General features: G+C 38.6%; 1 protein-coding gene across 2 annotated transcripts in view; it reads right to left on the bottom strand.

Moving 5' to 3' along the window:
* LRCH2 (leucine rich repeats and calponin homology domain containing 2) overlaps window positions 1-13546 on the bottom strand; it is a 122354-nt gene extending 108808 nt beyond the window's left edge. For both annotated transcript variants that reach the window (XM_054580403.1, XM_054580404.1), the window contains exon 1: window positions 13204-13546. In XM_054580403.1, coding sequence (XP_054436378.1) covers window positions 13204-13546 — 343 coding nt within the window. The remainder of the gene's footprint in view (window positions 1-13203) is intronic.
* Window positions 13547-13798: the final 252 nt, after the last annotated feature.

Raw genomic sequence — 13798 nt, 5'->3', positions numbered from 1 at the left:
CTGGGTAGAGCAGTCTTGGTTGCACGCCTTTTCTATTCATTACTTGGAATATTTCTTGCCATTCCCTTCTGGCTTGCAGTGTTTCTGTGCAGAATGCTGCTAGGTGTTCTGGGGCTCCCTTATATGTTACTACTTCTTTCTCCCTTGCTTGCTTTAGGATTCTGTTTGTCTTTGATATTTGCCATTTTATTGATGATGTGTCTTGGAGTGGGACTCATTGGGTTCCTTTTGAATGGAACCCTCTGTGCTTCCTGGACTTGTATGACTTTTTCTCTCCTCCAATGAGGGAAGTTTACCATCATGACTTTTTCAAACAGGTTCTCTATCGCTTCCTCACCCTCTTCTCCTTCTGGCATCCCTATTATACAGATATTATTACGTTTCAGGTTGTCCTGCATTTCTCTAAACACGTCTTCATTCTTTTTGAGTCTTTTTTTCATTTTCTTGCTCTTTCTCGGAGCTTTTTCCTACTTTGTCCTCCAGCTCACTGATTTGTTCCTCAGCTTCATCGAGCCTGCTTTTGATTCCTCCTACTGTGTTCTTCAATTCAGAAACTGTATTCTTCATTTCCTCTTGTCTCTTATTGATAGTTTCTATGTCCTTTTTCATGCTGATACAGTTTGCAGTAAGTTCGTCATAGTTTCCCTGTACTTTCTGGTAATCCTCTCTGAGCTCACTGAGCTCATAGACGTTCCTTAGAACCGTTGTTTGGAACTCAGTATCTGATAGTTTACTTGCCTCTGTTTCAGCTAGTCTCTTTCTGGGTATTCCTCCTTTCCCTTTGAGTGGGGTGCATTTCTTTGGCTTCCCATTATTTGATAGAGACTCTTCTTTTTGCTTCTGCTTCTTAAGTTGATCTGTCTTGATTTCCTGACTTTGTGGTGTGAACTTCTATGGTTGGAGACCGCTGTTTTTACTTTCTGGATCTGCCTCTGATGATGTCAGATACTGACTCTCTCTGACCTTAGGCAGTCTGTTTGAGACTTTCAGTAAGCTACTCTTTGTGGCTGTCTCCTTCAGCAGTTAATCTATTCTCTCTGCAGTCAGCAGGCTGCCTTAGACAGCTCAGGGCAGGGTGGAGTCCCTCCTGGGGGCGGGGTTATTGGGTCCTTTCACGCTAGTGCATATGGGGCAGGAGTCCGCACTGGGATCCCGCCAGCTACTCTCTCCATTCTCTCCCCCAAGCCTCTGTCCCCAGTCTCTCCTCAAGTGTCGCCAGACCTCTCTGTGCCCCCTTTCACCAGGGATTTACTGTATCTGGCTGCCACTCTGCACTCATCAGGCACCTTAGACAGCAAGGGGCGGAGTGCAATCCTACCTGAGGGCGAGGCTATGGGGTCCTTTGACGCAGGTGCCGCTCAGGGGGAGTGGTCTCTGCCTGAGCAAGATGGCTGCTGCCGCATGGGGGATGAATCAGCACCGAGATCCTGCAGGCTACTCTCTCAGTTCTCTCCCCAAAGCCTCCTTCCCCAGTCTCTTCTCAGGCATCTCTAGCCCACTCTGCCCCCGCCTTTGCCAGAGACCAGGATAAGCGGCTGCAAATATAAATTTTGTGTTGGCCCTTTAAACAGCTCTTTGCATCTCCAGCCGCCTATCTCTGGCAGAGAGCAACCCTGCCACTTTTTGCAGCTGGCTGTTTTCTGTGTACTTTTTGGGCTCTGGTGCTGTGGGCTAGAGATCCCCACTTTTGGTTTAGACCCCGCTCTTCTCACGAGGTTCCAACTGGCCATTTCAGTATCCTTCTGGCACTGTTCCCTGTGGGTGCCCGGCCCACCTTCTCAAGTCTCTACTGCACTCCTTACCAGTGAGATTGCGCTAAAGCCGATTCTTCTGTCTCTGAGGTTACAAAGCTCCTCTCTCGCTATTGTTCAGTTGTTTGTTCTAGGTGGTTTCTCCCCAGTTTAGTTGTAATTCCAGGTTGGTCCTGGGAGGAGGTCAGTGTGACTTCCACTCACTCCTCTGCCATCTTGATTACCCTATAAGGGGAAGACTTTTTAAGGCAACAACATTCCATAAATAAATGTTGAAACAACTCAGTCATGAGGTGCTGAGGCTTTTTCCTAAAGGAGAAGCAGTGAACATATAGAGCAGTTGTTTGTGAGGTCCTTTAAGCTCTAATCCTGCTGAAGATGAGAAACTTTGTAACTTGAAGACAGCAGATTTATGACTTTAGCTTTGCTGATGGCAAATGGAAGACAACATACCAATTTAGAAGATAAACTATATCAAAACATGCAAAAACACAATTTTAAACAATTCACAGCTACACTACTTGGAAAACTGCTAAACCTAAGCACAAAATGTGCATTTATCTCCCAATTTTTCCTAAACTCCATCTACAACTATGATGTTTAAAGACAGACTTTAAGACAACATATTTATCCTCAAAGCATTTAATAATTTCATATTTGCAATGCCAAACATATTATTTAATATCATAAACATTACTTAAAATCAATTTTATTAGTTAACCTAAATATTTAAAAGCAGCCAACTATTCTAAAATAAAACATATCCAATGATGTAATATGACAATAATCAAAAACACAGCTAATTTGCAAGATTTAAAGTTTAATAATAATATCTCTCCTTATAAAGCAATAATAATGTTATCTTTCTTTTTGTTTTTAATAGTTTTTCATTTTTTAAATGTAACAAAGCAGTTATAGAAAAGTCAGGGAAACAATGAGGAGTCCAATTTGACTGGAGAACAGGGTACATACATGTGAAGTTGTGGAAAACACAGAGGAAAAGAAAAGAGAGAAATTGCAGGGACATGAAAAGGCACCCAGGCTTAATTTAACAAATTTGTTAAACACCTACTATGCACAATCCACTGTACTAAGTGTTGGAGTAGCAACAAAGTAACTACATTTAAAGAACTTTGAAATCAGTAAGAGAAAAGTAAATAAATACCATATTTATTTGATTTTATAATGCAGATTTTCTTGTAATGTTAACATTTCTGAAATCCATGTATGTCCTTATTGTGGTAGTGTTTATTTTTCTCCAGGATAAATTATTAACTTGATGATGAATGTTACAATTAGAGGGGCTATATTAATTGCAACAAAGGATCACAGCTGCCCTGATAGAGGTGTAGAGTAATCACTGTATGTGGAGGATGAAAGGGAAAAAATGAAGGATTGATGTGGGATACAAAAGATTAATAGGTGTTCACAAGGTAGAGAACAGAGAGAAGGACATTAAAAATGGAGAGAGGGGTGGTGGTGGGGAGGGCAGGGGTGGAGACCTGGAACAGCATGTAGATTGGTAGGCTGGAATGTAGAGTTTGGGGCAGTATGCAACTACACCTGAAGAGCATGCAGGCCAGGAATTTGAGATGATTATAATATCCAAAAATCAATCAATGTAAGCCCTGTCTGGGTGGCTCAGTTGGTTGAATCCTTGTCATGCACATCAAAAGGTTGAGGGTTAGATCGCCAGTCAGTGCACATAACTTAGGTTGTGGGTTTGATCCCCAGTGGGGGGGATGTATAGAAGGGAACTAGTCAATGTTTCTCTCTCACATCAGTGTCTCTCTCTCTCTCTCTCTCTGTGTCTCCCTCTTTCTGCCTCCTCTTTTCCTCTCTCTCTCTGAAATCAATAGGCATATCCTCAGGTGAGGATTTTTTTAAAAAAATTGATGTAATTATAGCATATTAATGTAAAAAAGAACAAAATCTTTGTATTATCCCAATAGACACAAAAGAAGCATTTGAGAAAATCCAACACTCCTTTATGATTAAAAATAACATTAAAAATGAGGAATAAAAGGGAATTTTTTCAACTTGATAAAAGGCACCTATGAAAAATCCAAAGTTAACATATTTAATGATTAAAAGACTGAATGCAATCTTACCATTTGTGACAACAGGTATGGACCTAGAGAGTATTACATTAAGTGAAATAAGTCAGAGAAAGACAAATACCATATGATCTCATTTATGTGTGGAATCTAAAGAAAATAAGTGAACAAATAAAAATGAAACAGACTGATGGTTGCCAGAGGAGAGGGGACTTGGGGGACTGGGTGAAAAAAGGCAAAGGGATAAGTACAGATGGGGAGTTACAAAATAGTCACAGGGATGTGAAGTACAGCATAGGAAATATAGTTAATAATATTGAAATAACTATATATGGTGCCAAGTGGATACTGGAAATATTGGGGGGATCACTTTGTAAAGTATATAATCATTTCACCACTATGCTGTACACCTGAAACTAATATAAAATAATATTAAATGGGAACTGTAATTGAAAAATAAAATAATTTTAAAAAATAAAATAAGAATTACCAGTTAGATAAAACAGAGTATGTATTAGCTTGTTTTCACATTTTTTAAATGTTAAAAACAAAGAATAAGCAGTGTATTGTTAAGGAGCTGGCTCACTGACTGCAGGTGTTTTAGTAGCTATACAAGTGACAGATCTGCATATGAAAAAGAGTACTCTCGCTACAATGTGAAGGACAAACTGGACTTGAAGCATGCTTGAGGCAAAAAGATCCTGCAGGGTAACTGTTGATGGGTCCAGTTAAAGGTAGAAGAATGTGAACAACAATGATAGTGAGAATACACAGGACGGAAACAGATCTAAAAGCTATTCAAAGAGCTATGACCGACAGGCCTTAGCTCCTAGAATCAGATGTAAAAAGAAAGGGGAAGAATCCAGAATCATTCCCAAATTTCTGCTTTGGATGACCAGGGAGCCTAGGCTCAATAACAAGAGTTGTTTTGTTTTGTTTGCTATTTTGAGTTTTAAGAGGTTCTGGGATGTCAATATTCATTTAGTTTCCTCCCTTTATAAATAACGATACAATCTGATTCTCCTCCAAGGCCCATCCTCTGTCTCCTCTCATAAAGCCCTTTCTGATGTTCTACCAATACAATCAGATGCCATGTCTCCCTCTTTAATTTGCATTACACTTTGTTTTCACTTATGACATTTATCTGACTCTAGCACAGAGTTTCTCAGTCTTGGCATCACTGGTACTTTGGACCAGAAAAATCTTTGTGGTGCGAGGCAGCCCTGTGCACTGTAGGAGGCTTAGCGGCATCCCTGGCCTCTACCCACTAGATGTCAGTAGCAACCCCAAGTTGTGGTTATCAAAAGTGTCTCCAGACAATACCAAATTTCATCCCTTGGGGGCAAGTCCTCCCCTTGACTGTGAAGCACCGATTTAGCCTATATAATACATAAGTGAGTACTTATTTTATACCATTATGAAATCATAAATTCCTTAAAGGCCACAATTTTATAACCTTGTCCATATACATAAAATAGACATGACAAATCCATTCTTACAAACTTATTAAACTAGTTTGAGACAATTATCCATGTTCAATTTACTATTTTTATTTTATAAATATCTTCAAAAGTAATTGATTTCCTGCTGACACAGACATCCCCAACAAATTAGCTCACAATATTAAGGATTTTCATATTGTAATTATTTTTGTAAGAGGGGACAATTTCTTGGCTGCACATTCTAGAGTCTCTTAGGGGCATAATCATTGAACGAAGCTATTTTGTAGTGAAATCCAAATTCACAAATGTTCTAGAATTGGTTGGTCTCCATAGAGTTCAAATAAAAATTTATGTCGCAGTTACTTTATGTCTGTCTCTTATCACCTTGAATCCTTAACACTATACATACTATTCTACTGAAAGAGATTGAAGTAATTAATTTAAAGGTAAAGTGACAACAATCTTTTTCACAAATTATAAAAGAATACACAGAATTAACAGTTTCTGCAAACAGGAAAAAACTTGCTTCCCTATTTAGGAAAAAAAAAAACCTTTTCTTTAAAAAATTTCATATCAGCCCTAGCTGGTGTGGCTCAGTGGATTGGGCGCCAACCTGTGAACCAAAAGGTCACTGGTTCAATTCCCAGTGTAGGCACATGCCTGGGTTGCAGGCCAGGTCCCCAGCAGGGGGCGCTCAAAATGCAACCATACACTGATGTTTCTCTCCCCCTCTTTCTCCCTCTCTTCCCCTCTCTAAAAATAAATAAATAATTTTTTAAAATTTTCATATCAAAAAATACATTAGAAAATATCCATTGTTTAATTATCCATTACAGTCCATTGACTGATATTCTGTAAGTGGAATGCTATCAATTTATATTTTATTTGAAACAGGAGAAATATAAAGATTAAAAGTTAAAGTTTGACATTTAGCAGACTGAGTAAACTCATTTAAGGTAAGACTAAACACAACTTAAATTATTGTTATAAAACTGACTTGTACAGTTTTCCTTAATTACATTAAATGGTTCCATGGAATGTAAGGTATTTTCCTCTATAAATTGGAAGCAGACAAAACTTTCTGAAATTTTTCAAGAATTGATTAAGACTATTATAGTGCTTCAAGAAGTATCCAAATATACCCAAAGTGTAGAGAAAAAGAGAAAACTAAAAGATGTCCCCTTCTAGGTCATGATGAAATACAGCGTCTGCATTATGAGCATGGACATCACACAGTTTAAGCACCACAGAATGGGCTACTGGGATGGCCTTGGAGAACGATATGCCCTTTTGCAAAGTTTCACTGTGTGCTTTGAAACTTAAACAAATACTACCTCCCAGGAAATCAATATACTGTAAGGTCTCAATTACTTGTATTTGTGAAAAGTGTCCCTAACATCATCTTTTACATTGTCTATAAGGTTCTGGATTTTGCCCACCTTTATGCTTCTGACGACAAATATGCAAATCCTTCAGTTTATGTTACAAATAACCTAAATCAAAATTTTAAACTTAAGCATAGTGTCCCTATAACCCCAATTCTGAAATATCCCAACCAAACACTTAGGTTCTTTGGCGTGTAATACAGCATATATGACTTCTTTCAGAAAACATAATAAACTCATCTATTCCAAAAGCAACTAATTTAGCTGCATACCACACAGTCTTAACTCCAAACTGTGAATTAGTCTCCATACTAATTCCTAAAGCATTTTGCTCTACTGAATACCTTTCCTGTGCTCATCAAGCTTGTTTTCCCTGATGACACTGTCTCACTTTTTTAGATTTAAACTTAAGACAGTAGTGTCTACAGGCATCGATTTCCACCTTCACATTAGCAAAAGTCAGGTTACTCCTCTCTTCCATTGCTAACACCTCCCCATCCTGACCTTGCATCCCCTGTCCTCAAATGAAGGGCCTCCTCCTCCACCTCTTGCATTCTAACACTGAACTCTCCACCAGTTCCCTCCTCTCAGCCTCTAAGTGTGTTTGAGAAAACATAGAGCAAACCTCAGTTAACATCTTCCCTTAACATACAATGTCATTCTCAACTCTGTATCCATGAGATTTCTCTCCTGAAATACTTCAACTGTCCCTCTTTCCAAACCAAAACTTGATCTTATAGTGTTTGTTTACCTCAAGAATCAGGAAATACCTAACTTTACAGAAAGCTTTTTCAAACTAACTTAATCCCTAATAGAAGTAAGCCTTATGCAACAGTTCCATATCACTTATTGTATACTTTATAGAAGTGTACAATTTTAAATGTTGCTATATAATTCTTTTCTAATTGCTACAGATACAACTGAACACATTTAACTATTTTATAAACCTAAGGACCAAAACCATGTCATTTTATTGGCCATAATCATGTTTCCAAAGTTGGAGTTCAATAAATTCTTGCTTAATGAATCTATTCTAAAATAATCAGAAAGACTATGAAGACAAGGTATGCAAATATCACACACAAAATAAACTATACTGTATACAAAGAACATATATGCATAACCCATGGACAAGACAATAGTGTGGGGATGGCAAGAGGGAGGGGGTAGGGGCTGGGCAGAGGTGGGCAAAAGGAGGAGTAATGGGAGACATCTGTAATAATGTCAACAATAAAAATAAAAACACAATACAACCCATGAAGTTAAATAAGCATTTTTTCAGCATAAATAACCTACTTATTAGCATAGTGTTTATTCTGATAATAGCTTTGTTACAAGGAGAAAATGTGCTACAATGGAAATAACGCTGGAATAGTGAGGGCTATAGTTGGAAAACCTAGCCTCTGAACCACACTCTGCCAAACACTCTAGCCATTTAACTTTGGGCAAATCATTTTACCTCTCTCAACAAGAAGTAATTATTATGTATTTTACAAAACATATAGGGTTATTATTAGGATACAATAGAATAATATGTGTGAAAGTGCTTCAAAATTTATAAAGAGCTGTATAAATGGTATTATTTTAATGAAGAACATACCCTCCAATTTAAGATACCATCTTACTTTAAAATGTTAACTTGAAAAAGAAAGAAATTAAAAGGCAACTATTTGTACTATAGAAGAATCCATCACTGAATAAAATAAATCACTAAAGGTCCAGCAACTCAAATTCAATGTAAAGCAATTAAAATGTGAGTAAACTGTCAAAAAAGTGCTTCACATTCAATTTTTCAGGAAGACATTCATTACAGAAAAAATATTTTAATCAGGCCACTAAATCACAATCACAAACTCATGCTACTGAATGCGCTGAAAGGGCCTTCACCTGTGTAACAAAATCCATTGTTGCAACAATAAAAAGATGAACGAGATGAGTGACTGCCAGGATTTTTGGGGCCTGGGAGGGGAGGCAGGTGGAGAAGGGATGAACAGGGTGAGCACAGAGGATTTTGAGGGCAGTAAAACTCCTCCATACAACACTTAATGGTGAATACATGGTATTATATATTTGTTCAAACCCACAAAATGTACACCACCAAGAGTGAACCTTAATATAAACCAGGGACTTTGGGTGATAATGATGTGTCAATGTAGGTCCATAAATTGTAACAAGTGTATCACTGTGGTGGGGGATAATGGGGAAAGCTATACATGTGTAGAAACTCACTGTACTTTCTGCTCAATCTTACTGTGAACCTAAAACTGCTCTTAAAAATATAATAGTCAGTATTTTTTTAAAGAGCAGATGCTGCAGAGTTTTTCTGGCTCCACTGTACAACCTGATACAATGCACCATGCCCCACAGTTGAAGAGGTGAACCTGCACATGTAGGAAATACTAGAGTTGACTCTTGGTTTACAGGAAAACGTGATGAATCAGGACACAGCACAATCAGATGTATGTAATTCAAAAATCTGTTTCACAGACCTATTGTTTATGGACATAAAGAGGTATGCAAAAGCAGAGGGAGCAGCTGCAAGTGGGCTCAGACTTACTTGTAGGGCTGGTGACAAAGTCAAATATGAACAGTTTCAGAATTTGTCAAGGTAGCCATTAAAATCATTGTCAAACTTTCTTAAGGTCAACAAATTATCACAGTATCCACACTACAAAGTTCTAAGCAATTTCCCTTTGTCTTGCCAAGCCTACCTATAGACCATCAAAGATGAGACATTACAAGAGTCAGCTTTCAACTTTCTGTTCCCTCTTTTTATGTATTTACATAAGTGACAATTTTAATTAAAAAATATCTGGCAGGAAGATCTGGTCAAAAAGGTCACAAGCACAAACCATCAATTGGAAACTCAAGTAAATTAGCAAACTATCCCTTTTACATGTTAATTTCCTCTCCATCCCAGGAAAAGGAGAGAGAGTGAGGTTGAAGCAGGAAGAAGAAACAAGAACAGCAGCAGAACTGGAGAGGCAGGTAAAGGAAAACAAGCACCAGAAATTCAAAGAGAGAGAAAAAGACATCAAAGATAAACTTTACCAACTGCTCCCTACTATCCATTTTCCCTATAGCAAGACTATTAATAGAGAAAACAAGATTTTGCTGCAACATATTTTGGGGTCACTATTTTCTTAATACAAATTTATCAAACAGTATTACATGTAAACCATAACAATGCATGGTAACTGAAGAAACTATAGCTTTCTGATAAGTTTCTATTTGCTATATACATAATATGATGGGAAAAAGGGGTATTTCATGCAAGTCTATTAAAAAGAATATTCAGCTAGAACTTAAACACTTAGTTCCTATTTTGGGTTTTGACTCTCATAACAAGCTACTTTAGGTTTGTCAGTAAACTTTTATCAGTTTTCATTCACTCAAACAATAAATACTTCTTGAGTGCCTTAAAAAAATAGCTATTTAGAGTTTCACTGACTACTCATTAGGAGCACCTGGGAAGACTTTTTTAAACAAGTCTCTAGGCCCCTGAGAATCTGATTTAATTGGTCTAGTGTGGGGCCCAGGGATAGGTTTGTTTTTTTTTTTTAAAAAAAAAGCACTCCCTTTATGATTTTAATATGCAGCCAAGGTAGAGAATCACTGGCCTATTTCATCTTGCATATATGTAAGGAACAGAAAAATAATATATAATGTATAAAGCCCTCCCTACTTCTTTGAAACTTATCCATTTCCCCTTCATATCCAATTTTTTTTAACCCAGATTCTCACCACCTCACACCTAGATTAATAGAATAGCTTCTTACCTATTTTTTTGTCCCTCTAATCTCTTCCCAATCCAATAAACCATTATGTGGTAGTCTAATCAGTTTGGTTCTGAAACATTATCCCACTGATAATCATTTTAAATGTAGCAATATCAACAAACAACTGTGCTCATCAAACAAAGGATATACTATATATGTGTTTGTGTGTGTATGTGTATACACCATATGTATGTAAAATCTCAGCCATGCAACTCTGACCCGTGTGGATCAGTCCTGTGAAGCGAAAGGTATCCAGTTCGATTCCTTGTCAAGGCACAAGCCTGGGTTGTGGGTTCTGTGCCCAGTCGGTCCCCAGTCAGGGTGCATAGGATAGGCAAACAGTGCACAGGATAAGCAAACAATTGCTGTTTCTCTCCCTCTCTTTCTCCCTCCCAACTCCTCTCTCTAAAAATAAAATCTTTTTTAAAAAAATCTCAAACATGCACTATTTTTCTTCAGTCCCAGTGTACCTACTTTCATTTATACATAACTAACACTAATCTCCTTACACACAAAAATACTACCCCTAAATATTCATGGCTGAGTTTTGTTAAAAAAAAAAAAGGCAAATGATTTTTTTTCTTTTTCATCTAAATTCTGAAGTGTTCCCACAAGGAACATACATTCAAGTAAATGTATGAAAATGTATGAAAAAATGTATGAAAAAGTGAAAGGAAAATGAAGTGGAATTATCTCAAAAAATTCTGTGTTACTATAGACCCTGATCAAGTTTATGATGAATGAGTGCTTTACCAAGAACAAATATGGTTCTGCTTTCTGTCAATGCCTGCCTCACAAAACCAACTGAAGGCTTAAAAGCCAACGATTATAACCACATGATATTAATATTTATGAAAAACATTATCAAGTACAACATAAGATATATATAATAAGACTAACCAAGTATATGACTTACTCCCTGCCTTTTAGGAGCTCTCCATCTATCTCCTAAGAGACAACAAGACACAAACATAAAAAGAAAATAAAGCCAGCACTAGCAAGTAAATGGTAAAGACAATACCATGAGAATTCAAAGAAACAGGCGACTGCTATGGACTAAGGTAGTTGGAGACAGTTTCTTGGAAAAGCTGGGCCTTGAACAAAATTAAAGAGGTGGAGAAAAGAAGTAAATCCCAAGCACATGGATGACTTTCTACCAAGATGAGGGAGAAATTCATAAAATATATTTGAGAGACAGGGAGTTAACCTAGTTGGAACCATGGGTTCTGTGTAGGAGCTTTGGGGGAGGTAAAGTTGCAACGGTAAATTGGAGCCAGACAGTAAAAGCCCTGAATGCCAAGCTAAGATGCTTCAGCTCTGTACTACAGATAGAGAGCTCCTTTATAGGTTATAAAGAACAAAAAGCAAATCAATATATCCCTATAATGACACAGTCTCAACCTATTTATATTGAAGCCTTTGAAGAACATACCAAATAGTATAATATCTTGCCAATATATTCATGAATATGTGAACATACTGTTTAGGAAATCTGTCCAGAGTGAAGGAGTAAAAACTCAAACATGCGTTCTAAAACACAAAATCGGTGACCAATTACACATTCATAGTTCTTAGGGTAATTCCTAAAAGAATAATTGGGTGGAAGTCTTCAATTTCAGGCTGTCGTCTTCTACCCACCATTTCCAAACACATGTCTTGATTTAGCAGCTAGAAACTGAATACACTGAAATCGTGCTATTAGGAAAATAAGAAGCCATTTATTACTTCTCATGGGTGAATTTACTAACTCTATTGTTTCAAAATTACTACATCTATTAAAATAATTTTGTCCATGATTTCTTTCAGCAAATGAAGAGAGACATATAAATAACAAATTTAAAGATTATGAAAAACAAAAAAAAACCCTTTTATTACACCAAAACACACCTAAAATATTCAGCATTGATTTATAAGGCAGAGGGCAAAGTGAGTGTGTTCATAACAAAAAATACCATCCACAACAAAGAGTACCAGAGTATATGAAGAACATTACAATGGCCAATTTTTCATCCAAAATAAGGCATTAACCCACAACTCCATAAAGAATGGAGTTGATTACATTTCTCAAAAATACCCTTATAATTTTTTGGCAATTTCTGCTTTAAAAATTAAGACTAACATAACTCAAAACAAGGATTCTTGCCCCTGGTAACCAGACATTTAAGTGATTGATATTTTAATTTGCAGTAAATACTAATTTAAGCACCACTACCTTCTCAACACCAGGAAAATGAAAAATCTCGGTCTTCAATGCATTCGGGATAAGAAGGCAAGAATATTCTAAGACGACTGAAACACACACAAAATAAGAACACAAAACCGTGGCAATACTGCTGCTGCACTATGAAAGGGGATATAGCATTCTTTCAGGCACGTATGCCTTTAAAGAATATGTATAGATTATGATTTTATGTATTGTTTCTCCCACTCCCTCACCTCCAGAAAAGATGAGAACATCCAGGAGAGTTGGAAGAAGTACATTAAGGAAGGTGTCAATACCTCCCTCCCCAGTCCTTACTGGGGAAACTCCCTTTAACAATAATGCTCTTTCAACCCACACATCCCACTCGGTTTCCATACATCTTTCAATCAGCATTCCTTTTCCCCCTCCCCTATTCCCTTCTCTGCCCCCCACATTCACAGCAAGCTGCTCCGACTTCGTCAGTATCGCCGCCCGGGTGCACCCGCCCAGACCAGCACAGTCCAACAACGCAGCCACGCAGCCACCCACTCTTCCCACCTCCTCGTTCTTAGCTTTCCCTCACCACCCCATAACACGGTCCTGTCACCTGCTTGGGTGGTGTCCGTCAGGTCGTAACCACTGCCCGGGAAGTCCCGGAGTTTCCTACCACTGAGGCTCAGGATGCCAGAGTTGCCCGCCTCCTCCAGGGCCCGGTCCAGGCTCCTCGCGGTGTGTTGAGGCTGCAAGCTCCCGGGGTTCCATTGCGGCCCGTTGGGGAAAGGCTGACCGAAAAGAGTCGGTACCGGGATGGGCAGCACTAGGGTCCCGCCGCCGCCTCCCGCTCCAGCTCCACCACCTCCTCCCGCTGCCGGGCCACCGCCACCGCTACTTCCACCTCCACCACAACCGCCGCCCCCACTGTTACCACCACCTCCCTGACTCGCCGCCATGTTCCTGGGAGAGAGAATAGCCCCCGACAATACTCTCAGCTCCTGCCTTGAGTGTAGGGGGTTCTTAGAACGCATGCGCAGTCTGGGGGCGGAGAGGGGGGCGAGGTAGAGTGGGAAGGAACCAGGCGGCGGGCTTGGAGGAGGTGTTGGGTGGAGAAGAAACGATGTTGAAACGTGTGGAACGCTTGCTTTAAGAAATGTGTGATTGGAGGAAGGATGCTAAATCCTGGTTCCGTTGCTTTGGGTACCAAA

The sequence above is a fragment of the Pteronotus mesoamericanus genome, unplaced genomic scaffold, assembly GCF_021234165.1.
Source record: "Pteronotus mesoamericanus isolate MK-2021 breed Mesoamerican mustached bat unplaced genomic scaffold, CSHL_Meso_final contig_58, whole genome shotgun sequence".
In the NCBI taxonomy this organism is placed as follows: domain Eukaryota; kingdom Metazoa; phylum Chordata; class Mammalia; order Chiroptera; family Mormoopidae; genus Pteronotus; species Pteronotus mesoamericanus.
Note: the sequence above shows the minus strand (reverse complement) of the source record. Positions and strands in the feature narration are given on the sequence as shown.